The sequence below is a fragment of the Nerophis ophidion genome, linkage group LG11 (assembly GCF_033978795.1).
Source record: "Nerophis ophidion isolate RoL-2023_Sa linkage group LG11, RoL_Noph_v1.0, whole genome shotgun sequence".
In the NCBI taxonomy this organism is placed as follows: Eukaryota; Metazoa; Chordata; class Actinopteri; order Syngnathiformes; family Syngnathidae; genus Nerophis; species Nerophis ophidion.
This window is the reverse complement of record NC_084621.1, coordinates 693,052-714,747: the sequence shown is the minus strand read 5'-3', so window position 1 is coordinate 714,747 and position 21,696 is coordinate 693,052. Positions and strand designations below refer to the sequence as shown.

At 42.4% G+C, this 21,696-nt stretch overlaps 1 protein-coding gene across 1 annotated transcript in view; it reads left to right on the top strand.

Moving 5' to 3' along the window:
- Positions 1–21,696, top strand: part of pou2f2b (POU class 2 homeobox 2b) — a 132,327-nt gene that overhangs the window by 95,496 nt on the left and 15,135 nt on the right. Inside the window, exons 2-9 of the mRNA XM_061914797.1 lie at positions 3,336–3,401; positions 5,519–5,553; positions 11,038–11,094; positions 16,455–16,562; positions 16,654–16,977; positions 17,137–17,242; positions 21,072–21,163; positions 21,230–21,382. Of these exons, the coding sequence (XP_061770781.1) occupies positions 3,336–3,401; positions 5,519–5,553; positions 11,038–11,094; positions 16,455–16,562; positions 16,654–16,977; positions 17,137–17,242; positions 21,072–21,163; positions 21,230–21,382 (941 nt within the window). The remainder of the gene's footprint in view (positions 1–3,335; positions 3,402–5,518; positions 5,554–11,037; positions 11,095–16,454; positions 16,563–16,653; positions 16,978–17,136; positions 17,243–21,071; positions 21,164–21,229; positions 21,383–21,696) is intronic.

The following is a 21,696-nucleotide window of genomic DNA, read 5'->3' as shown; positions in this document are numbered from 1 at the left end:
GATGATCCAATCAAGACACACACATCTATATATATAAATATATATATATATATATATATATATACATATATATATATATATATATATATATATATTTTGGCCCTGTAATTTCTACCTGTCTTCTTTTTTTTCCCGCTTTCTATCCCCACCTGCTCACTTCCCTTTTGTAAAGTCAATATCTACAGCAAAAATGGACATCTACATCAACAATATAACTTGCCTGAGCACTTAGACGGGTCAGACTTTAAATAAAATACATTTGTACTTGGAACGTCCTGTGGTCCAGATTGCAGATGCTGGTGGATCGAATACTTTGGACCTCCGGACTTGAGTAACAGTAACAGCATATTTAGCATTTATTTATCCCTGCCTTTTACCCAGAACTTAAAATATTATGGAATGTTGTTGTAACTCTGTGCTTTTACAGATAACTAGATAAGCATCTATTACGGCTGCGAATCTTTGGGTGTCCCACGATTCGATTCAATATCGATTCTTGGGGTCGCGATTCGATAATATATCGATTTTTTTCCGATTCAACACGATTCTCGATTCAAAAACTATATTTTTCCGATTGAAAAGGATTGTGTATTCATTGAATACATAGATTTCAGCAGGATCTACCCCAGTCTGCTCACATGCTAGCAGAGTAGTAGATTTTTGTAAAAAGCTTTTATAATTGTAAAGGACAATGTTTTATCAACTGATTGCAATAATGTACATTTGTTTGAACTATTAAAGGAAGCAAAAATGACTTATTTTATCTTTGTGCAAACATTGGACACAGTGTGTTGTCCAGCTTATGAGATGCCATGCAAGTGTAAGCCACTGTGACACTATTGTTCTTTGTTTGTTTTTTTATAAATGTCTAATAATTTCTAATCACTGCTATGCTGAAATGGTAACTAATATTGATACTGTTGTTGACAATATTCACTACTTTTGTTTTGTTCTGTGTGGTGTTTGTGTCTCCTCTCAATTGTTCTGTTTATTGCAGTTCTGAGTGTTGCTGGCTCAGCTTTGCTTTTGGACTTGGATTGCATTGTTATGGTATTGCTGTGTATTGTTTTGTTGGATTGATTAAAAAAAATAAAAATAATAAAATTCGATTTAAAAAAAAAAGTGAATCGATTCTGAATCGCACAACCTGAGAATCGCGATTTGTATTTGAATCGATTTTTCCCCACACCCCTGGTGTCTATGATGTGACCTTGAAATTGTCAATCTACCAGGATGGTAGAATATCCTTCACATTGTTCCGCCTCTTGCATGGCTCTGTTGGGACTTCCAGAGGGGTACAATTGGCAACTTCATACCCATTTTTCTTATCTTTTTAAGCATTGGGAAAGTTTGTGTGTGAGCATGATTGCATGTCTACTTCTCTTCCTTCTAATCTTGAACATTATTTATTGTATTGACTGTTCACAATCTTCTCTTAACTGCCCCCTCCAGACATTTGGCTCACCTTTGTCTTAAAAATCTTAAAAGCAAAATCACCATCTGCGTCGCTGTGGCTTCTCTGTGTACTCAAAGTGTGGGCTGGAAGGAGGAGTGCTGGGGTTATTATGCAGGTGGCAGATATAATTAGCTGGTCGTTGGGCAGATTTGCATCTTTTCACAAAAGGGAAGTAGCTGGTTGTGTGCGTGTGTGCGTGTGCGTGTGTGTGTGTGTGTGTGTGCGTGTGTGCGTGTGTGTGTGTGTGTGTGTGTGTGTGTGTGTGTGTGTGTGTGTGTGTGTGTGTGTGTGTGTGTGTGTGTGTGTGTGTGTGTGTGTGTGCATTTAAGGTTCTCAAACAGCTGCAGCATTAAGTTAAAGTAGCAATGATTGTCTCACACACACACTAGGTTTTGTGAAATTATTCTCTGCATTGGACCCATCACCCTTGATCACCCCCTGGGAGGTGAGGGGAGCAGTGAGCAGCAGCGGTGCCGCGCCCGGGAATCATTTATGGTGATTCGACCCCCAATTCCAACCCTTGATGCTGAGTGCCAAGCAGGGAGGTAATGGCTCCCATTTTTTTATAGTCTTCGGTATGACTCACAACCTACTGATCTCAGAGCGGACACTCGAAATCTAACCCAGTGGTTCTCAACCTGGGTTCGATCAAACCATAGGGGTTCGGTAAGTCGGCCTCAGGGGTTCGGCGGAGGTAATGACACGTTTGAATAATGGTGTAAATAAAAACTTCTCCCTATCAGCGTATTATGGATACCCCCAAACATTGTTCCCTCTAATTTTCCATCTGATTTGCAGCTTCTTTGATCGATTGAAACTTTTACTCAGAGATTACAAAGGAAGAGAATACATTATATGAAACAGTACACCTACTCAGTGGCCTAGTGGTTAGAGTGTCCGCCCTGAGATGGGTAGGTCGTGTTCAAACCCCAGCCGCGTCATACCAAAGACTATAAAAATGGGACCCATTACTTCCCGGCTCTCGGCATCAAGGGTTGGAATTGGGGGTTGAATCACCAAAAATGATTCCCGGGCGCGGCCACTGCTGCTGCCCACTGCTCCCCTCACCTCCCAGGGGGGGATCAAGGGTGATGGGTCAAATGCAGAGAATAATTTGGCCACAACTAGTATGTGTGTGTGACAATCATTGCTACTTTAACTTTACTTTACAGTTTGCACAGTACAGTACATATTCCGTACCATTGACCACTAAATGGTAACACCCCAATAAGTTTTTCAACTTGTTTAAGACAGGGTCCACGTTAATCACTTCATGGTAATGTGTGTAAGGTGTGTAATTTGTTGTGAGTTCATGCACTTTGTTGTTTTTTTTCTTTGAACAAGGTGATGTTCATGCACGGTTCATTTTGTGCAGCAGTAAAAAAACATAACTTTTTCTTGAATTTGGAAAAAAACCCATAAACAACAGTGGGGTTCGGTATCTCAAACAAGGTTCAGAACCACTGCTCTAACCACTGTCTCCCAGTTTGTTGGCAAGTAAAAACTGACCAAATTCAAGTGAAATAAAGACTTAAGCTGTCGCCGTGGGGAGCACACGCCAAGCCAGCACTCGCAGTCAATGACACATATTTCTGTCAGACATTTTTAGCATCAACAGCTCCCACGCAAACACCACCAGTTAAATTTAGAACAGCCTACTCTGGCTCCGATTGCTAATTGGAAAGAATGAATGAATGAAACGGATTGAGTGTACAGTGAGAAACTCTCCCACGTTGCACCTCAATGTTTCACTCACCCACGCCGCTAGCCCACATTGTGTCATCAGCCGCTCTGTGACTCAGTATTCTCATCTTCATTCACTTCTTGCTCTCTCTCTCTCTGTGTGTGTGTGTGTGTGTGTGTGTGTGTGTGTGTGCAGATGCCAGGATGTCAAGGCCAGCTGAGGTTGACAAACTAGGGTCCGACTCACCACTGGATAGCACAGGTAAGAGCAACTTCCATTGAATAATATACAGTAGAACAGGGGTCAGCAACCTTTTTGAAAGCAAGAGCTACGTCTTGGGTACTGATTCATGCCAAGGGCTACCAGTTTGATACACACTTACATAAATTGCCAGAAAAAAACAATTTGCTCGATTTACCTTTAATAAATAAATCTATATATATACATATAAAAAAATGGGTATTTCTGTCTGTCATTCCGTTGTACATTTTTTTTCCTTTTACGGAAGGTTTTTTGTAGAGAATAAATGATGAAAAAAACACTTAATTAAAGGGTTTAAAAGAGGAGATAACAGGAAAAAAAATGAAAATTAAATTTTGAAACATAGTTTATTTTCAATTTCGACTCTTTAAATTTCAAAATTCAACCGAAAAAAAATGAAGAGAAAAACTAGCTAATTAGAATCTTTTTGAAAAAATTAAAAAAAAAGAATTTATGGAACATCATTAGTCATCTTTCCTGATTAAGATTAATTTTAGAATTTTGATGACATGTTTTAAATAGGTTAAAATCCAGTCTGCACTTTGTTGGAATATATAACAAATTGGACCAAGCTATATTTCTAACAAACACAAATCATTATTTCATCTAGATTTTCTAGAACAAAAATTTTAAAAGAAATTCAAAAGACTTTGAAATAACATTTAAATTTGATTCTACAGATTTTTTAAATTTGCCAGAGTATTTTTTTCAATTGTAATCATAATAAGTTTGAAGAAATATTTCACAAATATTCTTCGTCGAGAAATCAGAAGTTAAAATGAAGAATTAAATTAAAATGTATTTATTATTCTTTTCAATTTCAAAACAATAATTAAACGTTGATTTAAATTGTCAGGAAAGAAGAGGAAGAAATTTAAAAGGTGAAAAGGTATATGTGTTTAAAAATCCTAAAATCATTTTTAAGCTTGTATTTTTTTTCTAAAATTGTCTTTCTGAAAATTATAAGAAGCAAAGTAAAAAAATAAATGAATTTATTTAAACAAGTGAAAACGAAGTTTTTAAAATATTTTCTTGGATTTTCAAATTCTATTTGAATTTTGTCTACCTTAGAATTAAAAATGTCGAGCAAAGCGAGACCAGCTTGCTATTAAATAAATACAATTTAAAAAATAGAGGCAGCTCACTGGTAAGTGCTGCTATTTGAGCTATTTTTAGAACAGGCCAGCGGGCGACTCATCTGGTCCTTACGGGCGACCTGGCATTGGTGACCCCTGATATAAATGTTATAACAATAACTATACTGAACAATATTCAAGAAAAACATGTTGTGTGGCATGAATAGTATTTAATAGGGCTGCAAATCTTTGGGTGTCCCACGATTCGATTCAATAATGATTCTTGGGGTCGCGATTCGATTTTATATTTTTTCGATTCAACGCGATTCTCTATTCAAAAACGATATTTTTCCGATTGAAAAGGATTGTGTATTGATTCAATACATAGATTTCAGCAGGATCTACCCCAGTCTGCTGACATGCTAGCAGAGTAGTGGATTTAAAAAAAAAAAGCTTTTATAATTGTAAAGGACAATGTTTTATCAACTGATTGCAATAATGTAAATTTGTTTGAACTATTAAAGGAAGCAAAAATATGACTTATTTTATCTTTGTGAAAACATTGGACACAGTGTGTTGTCCAGCTTATGAGATGCCATGCAAGTGTAAGCCACTGTGACACTATTGTTCTTTTTTTTACATTTTTATAAATGTCTAATGATAATGTCAATGAGGGATTTCTAATCACTGCTATGCTGAAATGATAACTAATATTGATACTGTTGTTGATAATATTCACTACTTTTGTTTTGTTCTGTGTGGTGTTTGTGTCTCCTCTTAATTGTTCTGTTTATTGCAGTTCTGAGTGTTGCTGGCTCAGGTTTGCTTTTGGACTTGGATTGCATTGTTATGGTATTGCTGTGTAGCGGTTTGTTGGATTGGTAAAAATAAAAAATAAAATAATTTTTTTAATGAAAATCGATTCTGAATCACACAACGTGAGAATCGCGATTCGTATTCCAATTGATTTTTTTTCCCACACCCCCAATATTTAAGTTAGAGATTGTTATTCCTCACTTCTTTCATTTCCTTCCCATGCAGAATCAGAGCGCAATGGATCTGAATCGAATCACCAGGTACGTTCAACTGATCAGTACTTCCTGTTCATTCATAGTTTGAAACTTATTTCCCATAGAAAATAATTTAAAGGTAATTATGAGTTAATACTTTTTTCTAGTGAAAGCAGTGTTTCCCCCAGAAATTGTGTTAGTTAGGTGGTGTCTCTCCGGCGGACAGACCGGGGAAGGGGTTGGGTGTAAGGATCGGTGTAACTCGGCCTGTCGCCATCACATCTCCACCTCGTCGCTGCTACCACAGCCTGTGGCGGCGATAGAATACAGACTGCGGTGAAGTAGGCCGGCTTTGTCGCGTGAAGGAGCCTACAACTTTTGGTTGGGTTTTCCGCTCCATTTGCTGAATGGCGATATACCATATAGATCTCGATATTTTCCCCAGTAAAGTAAGAAGAAAACAGTCCTTGTTACGTGAGATACTAAGTATGTCATTATTATGACTTAGTAAGTCAGTAAATTACTAAATCAAAATATTAAGTCAGAATAATGACTTGCTCAGTCAAATTAAGGACTTACTGTAACTAAGCGTTTGCAATTAGCGTTTGAAAAACAAAAAAAGAGTTAAAAGTGGGGCCACATGCTGACATATGCTCAACTCATCATGCCTCATTGATTACAGCATTTGGGAAGCCTGTTGTTGATTTTTATTATGTAAATGTTGTATTCGTATCAACATGTGAAAGCAGGGACCCTGCCATTCAAAACTAGGCTGCAACATTACTAATGATTAATGTAACTATAGCTGAAAAAATAGTACAATAGCAATAGGAAAGACTATTCATTCGTGAACACCATGGAGTTCATGTAGCGTTTATGATGCAGTTACAGTATTATATCAACTATCAAACACAGAAACTCTTCATTTAACATAATGTCCTTTTTTGCTGCTTCAACACACCTCAATCAACACAGAAAAAGGTGAAGTGAAATAACTTAGTTGTTAACGAGGTCAATAATGCTTGTCTTTCTGTCAGACAGACAGGGCTTTGCTGTCCATAACACACACACATGCACACACACCGCACAGTCAGCTGACGTTACGCTAAAAGCTAATTAGCCTTTACATCATGGACTGCGAGCGAGCTGAGCTGCCGCTAATGTTTCCAGAACGTCAATGGGCTCATAGTGATGTTACTAGTAGTTGACTTGGAAGTGTTTATTATAATTTGGGGAGAGTCCGCTGCATTATGTATACCTGCTAAACACCTTTCTGCTCAGCCCACCATCTCTCCTCTCTGACTGCCTGAGCACTGACTGAATACGCACTGCTGATTGGCTGTTACCGCTCTGCGTGTAACCAATCAGATGGTTGTGTGGCGGGACAATGCTGGGTGCTGCAGAGATGTATTGACAGAGGCAGAGGCAGAACTAAGCGGAGCAGCTTGTTAAGACTTTAGTTTAGGTGGCGGCTCCTTTTTGTTAGGGCGGCCGCCTTAACAACAAAGCGCTATGGGATACCCTGGAAAGTAATGTCACTTCCTGTCAGTGAGAAAGGACGCAAAGAAAAAGGCTCCGCTTCTGCTACCGGAGTTTTTGTTAAGTCTGAAGATTTTGACCACTGATTTGCGATCACAGCCACAGGAGAGTCACCTGGCATCTTCCACCTGATTTTGGTCAGTGGCGAGGCACTGATACGCTGAAATAAGACAAGTTGGAAGAGCTGTTAGCCGCAAGCCATCGGCGCCTTACCGCAATTCAAAGCGGTTGCCTAGCAACCAAAATCTACGGCGAGTTTAAAGCTGTTTTAAAGTGCTTCCAACGTCGCAGAGTGATACAAGTTGACAGGCTGATACCTCAAATTGATCTCTGAACAACGCAAGGTACGAATTTGTTGAAACAAAGAAGTTCTAAGTGCCGCAAGTCGCTAAAGCAACTGCCGTGAAGACACGAGAGGCACCTACGTCATCCACCTGCCGCCATGCCAAAAGTTGAAGGAAAGACTGAAATCCTGTAACTTTCGGTGTCAGCTGACACAGGACACAACTGGGAACAATATTTGAGACTGGACACAGGACACAACTGGGAACAATATTTGAGACTGGACACAACTGGGAACAATATTTGAGACTGGACACAGGACACAACTGGGAACAATATTTGAGACTGGACACAGGACACAACTGGGAACAATATTTGAGACTGGACACAACTGGGAACAATATTTGAGACTGGACACAGGACACAACTGGGAACAATATTTGAGACTGGACACAGGACACAACTGGGAACAATATTTGAGACTGGACACAGGACACAACTGGGAACAATATTTGAGACTGGACACAGGACACAACTGGGAACAATATTTGAGACTGGACACAGGACACAACTGGGAACAATATTTGAGACTGGACACAGGACACAACTGGGAACAATATTTGAGACTGGACACAGGACACAACTGGGAACAATATTTGAGACTGGACACAGGACACAACTGGGAACAATATTTGAGACTGGACACAGGACACAACTGGGAACAATATTTGAGACTGGACACAGGACACAACTGGGAACAATATTTGAGACTGGACACAGGACACAACTGGGAACAATATTTGAGACTGGACACAGGACACAACTGGGAACAATATTTGAGACTGGACACAGGACACAACTGGGAACAATATTTGAGACTGGACACAGGACACAACTGGGAACAATATTTGAGACTGGACACAGGACACAACTGGGAACAATATTTGAGACTGGACACAGGACACAACTGGGAACAATATTTGAGACTGGACACAGGACACAACTGGGAACAATATTTGAGACTGGACACAGGACACAACTGGGAACAATATTTGAGACTGGACACAGGACACAACTGGGAACAATATTTGAGACTGGACACAGGACACAACTGGGAACAATATTTGAGACTGGACACAGGACACAACTGGGAACAATATTTGAGACTGGACACAGGACACAACTGGGAACAATATTTGAGACTGGACACAGGACACAACTGGGAACAATATTTGAGACTGGACACAGGACACAACTGGGAACAATATTTGAGACTGGACACAACTGGGAACAATATTTGAGACTGGACACAGGACACAACTGGGAACAATATTTGAGACTGGACACAGGACATAATGGGAATCAAGAAAGGGGTACTACAAAAAATACTCCATGAATTTAAAGAAGAATTGAAAGAAGAAATTAAAGAAATGATGGGTGGATGGAAAAAAGATATGAAAGAAATGATTAAGCAAAGCAATCAAACAATGTACTAATATGATCCACTTCAAGAAACTCTTCAAACTTCAAGTGTTTACAAAGTACAAAGAAGAAGAATCATGGTAAACATTCTGAATTTATTCATCCATCCATTCTTTCATTCTCAAAATAACCTTACTTATCTCATCGTATGGAATATAACTTACCTCACCAATGATTTCTTTATTTTTATTGTGATACTTAAATGGGTTGTACTTGTATAGCGCTTTTCTACCTTCAAGGTACTCAAAGCGCTTTGACACTACTTCCACATTCACACACACATTCACACACTGATGGAGGGAGCTGCCATGCAAGGCGCTAACCAGCACCCATCAGGAGCAAGGGTGAAGTGTCTTGCTCAAGGACACAACGGACGTGACGAGGTTGGTACTAGGTGGGGATTGAACCAGGAACCCTCGGGTTGCGCACGGCCACTCTTCCACCGCGCCACGCCGTCCCTCATGGAGTATATTGTGAATACATTGAGAGCAGGAAGTGAACAAAAGTTTTAGCAACTCAAACTCAAACTCAACTCAACTCAAAGTTGAAGCGACAAATTCAGAAAAAATTAATGTTTATTATTGAAAGTAGTGTGAAAAATCAATCAAATGTGTACTTAATACCTTGATGAAGACTTTCACAGTTTTTAATTTATATTCATTGTTTAGTGTGCAATGTGTAAATATGTGCATAGTAGTGGTGTTATTATTTAAAACCGTTTTTTTGTTTGCACTGCAACCACAGAGTTTATTACAAGTTATTATTGTAATATATCCATCCATCCATCTTCTTCCGCTTATCCGAGGTCGGGTCGCGGGGGCAACAGCCTAAGCAGGGAAGCCCAGACTTCCCTCTCCCCAGCCACTTCGTCCAGCTCTTCCCGGGGGATCCCGAGGCGTTCCCAGGCCAGCCGGGAGACATAGTCTTCCCAACGTGTCCTGGGTCTTCCCCGTGGCCGCCTACCGGTTGGACGTGCCCTAAACACCTCCGTAGGGAGGCATTCGGGTGGCATCCTGACCAGATGCCCGAACCACCTCATCTGGCTCCTCTCCATGTGGAGGAGCAGCGGCTTTACTTTGAGTTCCTCCCGGATGGCAGAGCTTCTCACCCTATCTCTAAGGGAGAGACCTGGAAACTCATTTTGGCCGCTTGTACCCGTGATCTTATCCTTTCGGTCATGACCCAAAGCTCATGACCATAGGTGAGGATGGGAACGTAGATCGACCGGTAAATTGAGAGCTTTGCCTTCCGGCTCAGCTCCTTCTTCACCACAACGGATTGATACTGAAGACGCCAAACCGATCCGCCTGTCGACCTCACCATCAACTCTTCCCCAACTCGTGAACAAGACTCCTAGGTACTTGAACTCCTCCACTTGGGGCAGGGTCTCCTCCCCAACCCGGAGATGGCACTCCACCCTTTTCTGGGCGAGAACCATGGACTCGGACTTGGAGGTGCTGATTCTCATTCCGGTCGCTTCACACTCGGCTGCTAACCGATCCAGTGAGAGCTGAAGATCCCGGTCAGATGAAGCCATCAGGACCACATCGTCTGCAAAAAGCAGAGACCTAATCCTGCGGTCACCAAACCGGAACCCCTCAATGCCTTGACTGCGCCTAGAAATTCTGTCCATAAAAGTTATGAACAGAATCTGTGGCAATATTGTACTGACCTGCCAGGACAAAGATAGGTAGATATATCCATCTACTGTTTTAGAGTTAATTCTCCTCCTTATGTGGTGGCATTGGACAAAAAAATAAAGCGGGTACTAATTTACCATTTGGAAGCTGATTAAGCTGAAGTTTTGCGGCTATGAGCTGTGTTTTTCCTTACAATGTTGTTTTGATTAAAAATGATTAAACGAAACATTGAGATTCCACTGTTGCTTTAACGATCTTCGCTGGACACTTCATAAGGAACACTGACACAATTTAATAGGACCAAACATAAGCATATGACTTTTATTATTGGAAGAGGGTTGTATTGTTTGAACAATATCTTTTTAATATGGTGTTGTGGTTTGCAGTGCATAGTGTAAAAATACATCACACTGACCGATGTTTTTAATATTTTTGCCCTATTGCAGAAGTAACCCAACACTAGTCGGGGTCTCATTTGATTTTGCAGCTAAAATTGAATTGAATTCCTATTGTGTTACATTAAAAGTTGTAATAAATGTCGGTAAACCGCATTTCCCTGTATTATATATGTGTTTGCTTTTTGTAACGTCTTTTTCTCCTCTTAAAGGCCCAGTCAATGAAGGTTAATCCATTCTCCCTGTCGTCGAGCCTCAGCAGCAGCAAGGTGAGTCTGTTTTGTGACTCAGTGTGTGTGTGTGTGTGTGTGTGTGTGTGTGTGTGTGTGTGTGTGTGTGTGTGTGCGTGTGTTTGTCAGGCCGCGTGTTTGCCCACCTTTTGTGTTTTAACGTCACACGGTAAGTTGTGTGTCAGCAGCGTGAGAGCTCTGAATTCCTCTTTTGTCCCACCCCTGGCGGTCTTCAGCGTAAACAAACAGCAAACTGATGGCATTCCCCTTTTTCCCAGAACTCCCTTGCAGCGCCTAAATAACTCGTATGATGCTACAACTCGTCTATATTTGCATGCGCTGCGGGCGAATGCAAATGAACGAGCTGGAAGAAGAAGAGGAGGAGGACATATCTCTCTAGGTGGTCCTCAGACGAGACTTCCATGGTTGCTTCCAGTCATCCCAATTCTCGAAACAATTGGCCAGTTCCTTGGTACTCTGAGCTCCTGCATCCTTCTTGACTATGTCCACGTATGTCAGTGTGGGACGTCCTCCTTCTTGACTATGTCCACGTATGTCAGTGTGGGACGTCCTCCTTCTTGACTATGTCCACGTATGTCAGTGTGGGACGTCCTCCTTCTTGACTATGTCCACGTATGTCAGTGTGGGACGTCCTCCTTCTTGACTATGTCCACGTATGTCAGTGTGGGACGTCCTCCTTCTTGACTATGTCCACGTATGTCAGTGTGGGACGTCCTCCTTCTTGACTATGTCCACGTATGTCAGTGTGGGACGTCCTCCTTCTTGACTATGTCCACGTATGTCAGTGTGGGACGTCCTCTTGACCGATGCCCATGTGTTGGCTGCCCAAGCACCACTTTGCTGGCTGGCAGCTCCTGATGCCTTTGGCAGTGTCCTGCTAGTCTCATTCTCCTTCCAGCAACCTTCTCGCTCAGCCTTGGTATGCCCTTGTAGAGGATTCTGTTGGTCACGTGCGCACTCTTGTTGATGTTAAAGGGGAACATTATCACAATTTCTGAAGGGTTAAAACCAATAAAAATCAGTTCCCAATGGCTTATCTTATTTTTCAAAGTTTTTCCTCAAAATTTTACCCATCATGCGATATCCCGAAAAACAGCTTCAAAGTGCCTTATTTACACCATCGCTATATAGAATAGAATAGAAAGTACTTTATTGATCCCTGGGGGAAATTCAGCACCACAGTTTGCTCACAATAAACAATAATAATAATAAATAATATGTAACATATAATATATATAATATATGAATAGTATAAATATTTTCTACATATAGTCTACATTTAAGTGCAGCCAAGGAACACATGCATTATACAGTGTGATGGCTGTCGGTATGAAGGACCTCCTGTGTGGTTCCGTGTTACATTTAGGGAGTCTGAGCCTTCCACTGAAGGTGCTCATTCTCTCCGCAAGGTCGGAGTGTAGTGGGTGGGAGGTGTTGTCCATAATGGCTAGGAGTTTTGCTAGACTTCTCCTCTCTGACACCACGCCAGAGATTCCAGCTCCACTCCCACCATGTTACTGGCCTTCTCTACCAACTTGTCCAGTCTGTTTGCGTCCCTCACTCTCAGCCCGCTGCTCCACCAAGCCACGGCGTACAAGAAAGCGCCTGCCACTACCGACTCGTAGAACATCTTCAACATCTTTGTACAGACGTTGAAGGATCCTAGCTTCCTGAGGAAGTAGAGGCGGCTCTGTCCCTTCTTGTAGAGGGCGTCAGCGTCCTTTGACCCATTCAGCTTGTTGTCCATGTGTACACCGAGGTATTTATAATCCTCTACCTATCTATATCCACCCGTCTATTGTCCTGTGACATCACTGCGTGAAGCCACCAGAAACAAACATGGCGGATAGCGCAGAAAGGTGTAGCATAGTAGCTCGGATTCAGACTCGGATTTCAGCGCTGTAAGCGATTCAACAGATTACGCATGTATTGAAACGGATGGTTGGAGTGTGGAGGCAGGTACCGAAAACCAAATTAAAGAAGAAACAGAAGCTATTGAGCCATATCACGACAGACAGCGGCAACCAACAATTAGTATGTGTTTGTTTGTCATTAAATGTGGGTAGAGGGAAAGGCTGGATGCAAATATAGCCACAAATGAGGCATAACTAGATTAGATTAGATTAGATAGATAGTACTTTATTTATTCCGTCAGGAGAGTTCCTTCAGGAAAATTACAAATTTTTTATTTTATTATTACAATGATGCAATATGTACATACAGCTAGCCTAAATAGCATGTTAGCATCGATTAGCTTGCAGTCATGCCGTGACCAAGTATGTCTGATTAGCACATAAATCAATAACATCAACAAAACTCACGTTTGTGATTTTGTTGACTTTATTGTTGGAAATACATCTGCTTTGAGTGTCGCAGGATATCCACACATTCTTGCCATCTCTGTCGTAGCATAGCTGTCGTCGGTACAGTGTGCAGAACAAAACAGGGACTTTCGCATCTTTTGACCACTGTTGCAACTTGACACCGTCTCTGTCGGTGTTGTTACAACCTCCGACAACACACCCACCAGGCATGATGTCTCCAAGGTACGGAAAACAGTCGAAAAAACGGAAAATAACAGAGCTGATTTGACTTGGTGTGTGTAATGTGTTTGAGAAAATGGCGGCTCGCTTCACGATGTGACGTCACGGGTGAAAGGTCATTGCTCCGACAGGCGAACAATTGAAAGGTGTTAAAATCGCCAAATTCACCCTTTTAGAGTTCGGATGACGGTTGAAAAAAACATTTGGTCTTTGTTCTGCACCATCAAGGTATATATTGATGCTTACATAGGTCTGCTGATAATGTTCCCCTTTAAGCACCGCACGCAGCATCCTGGTGTAGCAACCATCCAGAGACTTCTCCAGGCTTGGCTTCAGGGTCCAGCATTCGCTGCCATAGAGGAGAACGGACTCAATTGTCGCGTAGAAGAAGCTGAGTTTGATTTGGCGGAGGAGGTTGGAGTTCCGTACACTGATCCTGCCGTTCAGGGCCCTCCATGCAAGTGTCTTTCTCACTTTGACATCTTGCTCAGTTGAGTTGACCCATGCGCCCAGGTATTTGAAGTCCTCAGCTTCTTTCAGCACAGTGCCTACTTCTGTTATCAGAGGTTGATGTTCTGGTGGGACCTTGTAGGTCATGACCTCAGTTTTCTTGGCATGTAGCCTAAGGCCAACCTTGGCGTACTCTAGCTCTACCCTGTGTAGTAGTTGTTGTTCTTGTTCCACGTTGTTGGAGAGCAGACTGATGTCATCCGCGTAGTCAAGGTCTGTCAGGACCACTGCCGGTTGTCGACTAGTCTTCCGTGATGTCAGCTTGAAGCCAAGTTCCTGCTCTCGCCCATTTATTGCCTTCCTGAGTGCATGATGGCGCTGCTGTTGACAGGAGCTCTGTGCTTTTGTGTCATCCTTTTGTGTGTATCCCTCTTCTTTTTATGTGTTATTATTTATATATATATATATATATATATATATATATATATATATATATATATACATTTTTTTTTTTTTTTTTTTTTTTTTTTTTGCTTTTTGGGACTGTGTGACAAAGGGTGGCACTTCCATGACCTCTGCGGTGCTTTTTTGTGGACTTCTGGATCTGCCTCCCGGGAGCCTTTTGGCCATGGAGTCCAACTGCTGGGTCTCTGCCACACCAGAGTCCGTTTGGAGAGACTAGAGGAGATGTGGATGAAGAGACGGGGCTGCGGAGCTGGCACTGAGCGCCGGGACGGACAAGCTTCACATTGTCTTGGCTGAATGAACAGGTATCGGACACTTCAGTCTCCTTGGACGTATCCTCGCTCATCCATGCGGACTGGACACTGGCCGAAAGTGGAGTTGGCTCTCTTGGTTGCTTTGTTGGGTCTGCTCCTGTTTCTGGCCATGAGCTCTTCATCCCAGCAGACGACGGCGTGGAACACCGCAGAGGCCAACACAGTGTATATGTTTATTTGACTTTATATTCATAGCCGTATGTAGAAGTGTCTGGTTGCATCAGCTGCTACTTTAATGTTTTTCATGTCCTTTGTGATGTTTGATGTTTCTCTCTTACACACATGTTAGAGGGATGTGTACTATGGCTATGAGTTGTTCTTTCCCTTTGCCTCAGTCTGGACCCCCTCTCCAGGGGCCCAGGCATAGACCGATTTTTTTATTTTAATCTTTGATTCCCCCCCCCCCCCCCCCATTCCTGTATCTCACATTTTTTGTAAGGGGCGCCGAAAGTTTGCAGATCCATCAGCGATCCTGTTCAGTCTCCCTGTAATGTTTGTCTGATCTTGAATGGGATTGTGCTGAAAATTTTAATTTCCCCTTGGGGATTAATAAAGTATGTCTGATTCTGATTCTGATGATCAAGGACTATGATGAAGAGGAAGGGGGCTAGTGTATCCCCTTGTATAACTCCAGCCAGGAGGTCAAACTCCTTGCTGTTATTCATCTTTTTAGAATAGAATAGAGTTTTATTTGAGGTGGCGACTTGTCCAGGGTGTACCCCGCCTTCCGCCCGATTGTAGCTGAGATAGGCGCCAGCGCCCCCCGCGACCCCGAAAGGGAATAAGTGGTAGAAAATGGATGGATGGATAGAGTTTTGTTGTCATTATTGCAATGAACAGGTTCAAAGAACAACGAAATTGGAGCAGCTCCTCCTAAGGTGCATATACAATATGGGAGTATAAATAGTAAAAAAAAGATAGAGATGACAGATGTATATGTATATATGTCCACACAGATGCATATCTGCATGCATATGAATACATATACACACATACATATAACAATATTGCACATTGTAGTCCGAAAAAATAAAAAAATGTAAACATGAGGACGTGATGGACATATTGTGCTCACTCAGTGCCTTTTTAATGCTACTGTGGCTCTTGGGTAAAAGCTGTTTTTTAGTCTATTGGTGTATTGGTCTATTTTTGTCACCACCCTAGCCCTTGTTCCTGCGTACATGGACTCTATTGCTCAGAGTAGGTTGGGAGGACTACTGTATGCCTTCAAGATCTTCTCCATCTTGCCTCGATGTATCGAGTCAAATGCCTTTTTGAATATGATTAGATAGATTAGATTAGATGTCACTTTATTTATTCCTTCAGGAAAATTAACATTATCAGCACAATCCCGTTCAAGATCAGGCAAACATTACAGGGAGACAGAACAGGATCGCTGACGGGTCTGCCGGCTTCCAGCGCCCCTTACAAAAAAGGTGAGATACAGGTAAACAAGTGGGGGGGGGGAATGGGAGGAAAAAAAATAAAAGATTAAAATAAAAAATTTGGTCCAAGCCTGAGCCCTGGAGAGGGGTCCAGACTGAGGCCAAGGGAAAAAAAACAACAATATATGATGCAGCTCTCATGTTTCTCCCTTTTTTTTTAGAACAAGATGGAAGAGTGTGGCGACATGACCCACTCCCACGGCCCGACCCCCTCCCAGACGGCCCTGCAACACACGCAGCTCATGCTGACCGGCTCCCAGATCGCAGGGGTGAGACGTCTCCAATCGCACGCTCGGCTCGGCTTTCCTCGCTGCAAACTTTGCACTAACACTTTCTGCGCGCTCCGTCTTTGCGCCGCAGCTCACGGCTCTGTTGCCGCCGCAGCAGCAGCTTTTGTTGCAGCAGGCCCAAGCGCAGCTCCTGGCCGCCGCCGTGCAGCAGTCCAGCGCAGCGCACGCCGCTCACGCCGCCCACGCTGCCGCCGCGGCCAATCAGCAAGCTCAGGCGGCCGCCGCGGCCAATCAGCAAGCCCAGCAGCAGCAAACGCAGCAGGCGGGACAAACAGGCCAGCAGCAGGCGCAGGGTCAGGGACAGAACACGCAGGAACACACTACCCAAAGCGTCCCTGCCCCGCCTCCTCCACCCCAGCTTACCCTTTCTCAGCCAATCCAGCTCACCGCCCAGGTACTGGCAGCCGATCCAAGCCACCTGCTAATGATTGAGGGCGCCGTGGTGGGCCGACCTACAGCCTTGTTGCACCTCGCATGCTTTTTCCCCTTTCCCTTCTCTCCGTTCCTGCTCCCGTTCTCTCCTACTGACTTCCAATCTTCTGGTCATCATCAGGACATCCAGCAGTTGCTGCAGCTCCAGCAGCTGGTTTTGGTGCCCGGGCACTCACTCCCGTCTCCTGCCCAGTTCCTCCTCCCGCAAGCGCAGCAGGGACAGCAAGGTAGGGTGACTGAAGAACTCTTTAGGGGTGCAACTAGACATGTCCGATAATGGCTTTTTTGCCAATATTGTCCAACTCTTATTTATCGATTCCGATATCAACCGATATATACAGTCGTGGAATCAACACATTATTTTGCCTAATTTTGTCGTGATAGATAGATAGATAGATAGATAGATAGATAGATAGATAGATAGATAGATAGATAGATGGATAGATAGTACTTTATTGATTCCTTCAGGAAAATTAAAATTCCAGCAGCAGTGTACAGAGTTGAGATCAATTGAAATAAAAGTAAAAAGTAAATAATGGGGGTTTAAATGGAAACAAAATAGAGAAATATTACAATAAGAATAAAAACTAAAAAGCAACAATGGGAATAAAAATATAACATTAAAATAAGAATATAACAAGACAAAGTAGGCAGTAGTGACCATGTTATGAAAACGTGTTGCACTGTTATTGTTTTGCATCCCCTGTCATCCTAGTAGCCCCCGCCCCCCGCCCCCCGCCCCGCTGGATGCATTAAACAATGTAACAAGGTTTTCCAAAATAAATCAACTCAAGTTATGGAAAAAAAGGCCAACATGGCGCTGCCATATTTATTATCAAAGTCACAAAGTGCATTCTTTTTTTTCAACATGCCTCAAAACAGCAGCTTGGAATTTGGGACATGCTCTCCCTGAGAAAGCATGAGGTGGTTGGGGGGGGCGGGGTAGGGCTGAGCATGGGGTGTATATTGTAGCGACCCAAAATGAGTTAGTGCGGCAAGGGGTTCTGGGTATTTGTTCTGTTGTGTTACGGTGCGCCACCTCATGGCAGGGCCAACACAGAAAGACAACATTCCCACACTCGTGACCATTTAGTGTTGCCAATCAACTTATCCTCAGCATACTTGCCAACCTTGAGACCTCCGAATTTGGGGGATGGGGGGGACGGGAGTGTTGAGGTGGGCGGGGTTGGGGTGAGCATGGGGTGTATATCGTAGCGTCCCAAAAATAGTTAGTGCTGCAAGGGGATCTGGGTATTTGTTCTGTGTTTATGTTGTGTTACGGTGCGGATGTTCTCCCGAAATCTGTTTGTCATTCTTGTTTGGTGTGGGTTCACAGTGTGGCGCATATTTGTAACAGTGTTAAAGTTGTTTATACGGCCACCCTCAGTGTGACCTGTATGGCTGTTGTCCAAGTATGCATTGCATTCACTTATATGTGTGAAAAGCCGTAAATATTATGTGATTGGGCCGGCACGCAAAGGCAGTACCTTTAAGGTTTATTGGCGCTCTGTACTTCTTCCTACGTCCGTGTACCACTCCGTACGGCGGCGTTTTAAAAATCATAAATTTTACTTTTTGAAATTGATACCGATAATGTCCATTATTACATTTTAAAGCATTTATCGAGCAATGATATCGGCAGTCCGCTATTATCAAACATCTCTCAGTTTAACCATTCATCGACATAGTCGTGGCTTCATCACTCATGTTTCCCCGAAGGGACGCGAGTCAACACCGCCACTCGCATCGACATCGCGGGTGAAAACATGTCAAGTGTGGCAATATTTCCTCCTATTTTTATTTAAAACATGAAGACGTTGCTCATTTTGCAAAGCAAATCTTTTTTTTTCTTTTTTTTTATGATATTACCTGTAATACACAGTGGTGTGCCTTCTCTGCTGGCCTAACATAACCAGAAATCATGATCATAATTCATTTACTTTCCCTAAATATCGAAAAGTATTCATCTCCTCTTCGTGTCATATTGTGCTCCTTCCAGCGCTGTTGTTTTTAGGTTATAAAGATTTTTATCAAATCAGAATTCAGCTAGCTTATGTTGCCATGCTGCACCAAATCTGCCCGAAGCTTTGAGAATCAGCAATGCTGATGTCTGTGCACTGTGAGTGAACGGTCACCATACTTGCCTCTCCCGAAATCCTCCCGAGACAAATTTTCTCCCGAAATTCAGGCGGAGCTGGAGGCCACGCCCCCTCTAGCTCTATGCGGACCTGAGTGACGTGTCGACAGCCTGTTGTCACGTCTGCTTTGCCACAATATAAACAGCATGTCTGCCCAATGACGTTATAACTGTAGAATAATCGAGGGAGAGTTCTTGGTTTCGTATGTGGGTTTATTGTTGGGCAGTGTCATTAACGTCCTCCCAGCGCGGTAACAACACACAACAACAGCAGTCACGTTTTCGTCTACCGTAACGCAGTTCATCTGCCTAAACAGCAATGTTGTGACACTCTTAAACAGGACAATACTGCCATCTACTGTACATGCATATGGTTGGAAAAACAAGGGATGGACAGTTCAACCCTTAACTCAACAATGAGTAGATGAGTTTTATTTGTGTGTAAATAAATGAGCACTGAAATTCAAGTATTTATTTTATTTATATATGGGAATAAGCGGTAGAAAGTGGATGGATGGATATATATATATATATATATATATATATATATATATATATATATATATATATAATATGAAATACTTGACTTGGTGAATCTAGCTGTAAATATACTCCTCCCCCTCTTAACGCCTCCATAAAGGTTTTATATACAGTACATGATGTAAGTATATATGTAATGTTGGAATGGAGCACATTTATGATAATCATTTTAAGCAGACACGGCACATTATATTAAAAACAGATCACAACGTTTGCTTTTTCTTTTCCTTCATTACTGATTTCTGCTTACTGCAGACTATATAAGAGCAAACAAACATAATAAAACATCACTTACTGTACAAGTTCTGCTGCCATTAGGATGCCGACTGTTAGGATGTTCATATATTCCCATTTAGGTGAAGAATGTTTCATAATCCTGGCGAAGAAACAAAGGGGCACAAGTGCTTTTTGTTTCGTTGTCGCCTGTTCCAGCTCCTAAACGGCTGTCAAAGTGTTCCAACTTGTCAAATGATATTCTTGGGCATCTACTTTTCAGTTGAGAGGCATGATTTATGATCTACAATAAACTTCCAGGGAGCAGAGAAGCGGGAATGCAGCAGACCACTGCATGATGTAAACATAAGCACACATGCCAGTGATCACAGCGCCCATTTAAATAGTTTGTCTGCGTTAGCGCTTATAATAACAATGTCACTTATACTTGGTTAATATTCAAATGGAGTATTGTTGGTGCTTTTTGAATGGTTATTTATCGGATTTTATGGGCAGAATAGTGGAGTGGACTTTTATTTACATTGATTTAATATTTAGAATGCATTAAAGAAAATCAATCTGTCATGTCTTGCATAGTGATCGTGAACGATAGGCAAAATTCCCAAAAAAAGTGCAGTTCCCCTTTAAGGCAGTGCCGATTTCATAAGATTTAACATACATCAGCCAGCTAAAATGTTAAGAATTATTCAATAACACAATTATATGCATTGTGTCTACTCGAGTGCTAAAATGCCAGGAGTTAATCAATAATCAATAAGACATCAGTGTGTAGCTTTTTAAACACATCATCACAAAAGTCTTGTTGATTTTTGAGCGAGTTAGTTTTGGTGTTTTATCATTTGTTTTTATTTGTGCTATTTTAACTGTAAGTGGATTTACTTACAATGCTCCAATTACCCTTGTGTCTGTAATTCATGTCAAATTTGATGGACTGAACACTCATACTATGTTGCAGTTCTATGGTCATCATCACACATTTCTCTTTCTGCTATGCTGCGGGGGCATCAGAAATAAGCCAAAGAAAAAGCTTGTGGCTATGCTTGAATAAAAAATAAAAAAGGAACCACACTCCTGCCCTAGTCCACCACTGTAAAATAAAATCGATACAAATGTGCATGTTATTTCATAACCTGTGTATTTTTTAGGACTCCTGTCGACACCAAATCTTATTTCGCTACCTCAACAAAACCAAGGGAGCCTGATGTCTGGTCCAGCTAGACTGGGACTGCAATCGCAGGTAGTCAGGAGTAAGGATGGCGTCATATTTGGTTACGACATGTGCTAACCGCTCTCTGTTTTTCAGCGAGACAAGAGCATGGAGATGAGCGGCGGAGTAGGAGGCATGACCACGGTGTCGTCTGTGACCTCTCACGCCGAGGAGCCCAGCGACTTGGAGGAGCTGGAGCAGTTCGCCCGCACTTTCAAGCAGAGACGCATCAAACTGGGCTTCACGCAGGTACAGAAGAAACATTCTGTCTTTGTGTGTGCGTGTGTCAATCAATCAATGTTTATTAATATAGCCCTGAATCACAAGTGTCTCAAAGGGCTGCCCAAGCCACAACGACATTTTCGGTTCAGATCCCACATCAGGGCAAGGAAAAACTCAACTCAATGGGATGACAATGAGAAACCTTGGAGAGGACCGCAGATGTGGGTGACCCGCCGCACCCCCCCACCCCCCCGGGGTGAGAGTCCAGTCCATAGTGGGGCCAGCAGGGGACCGTCCTGAGTGGAAATAGGTCAGCAGCGCAGAGATGTCCCCAACCAATG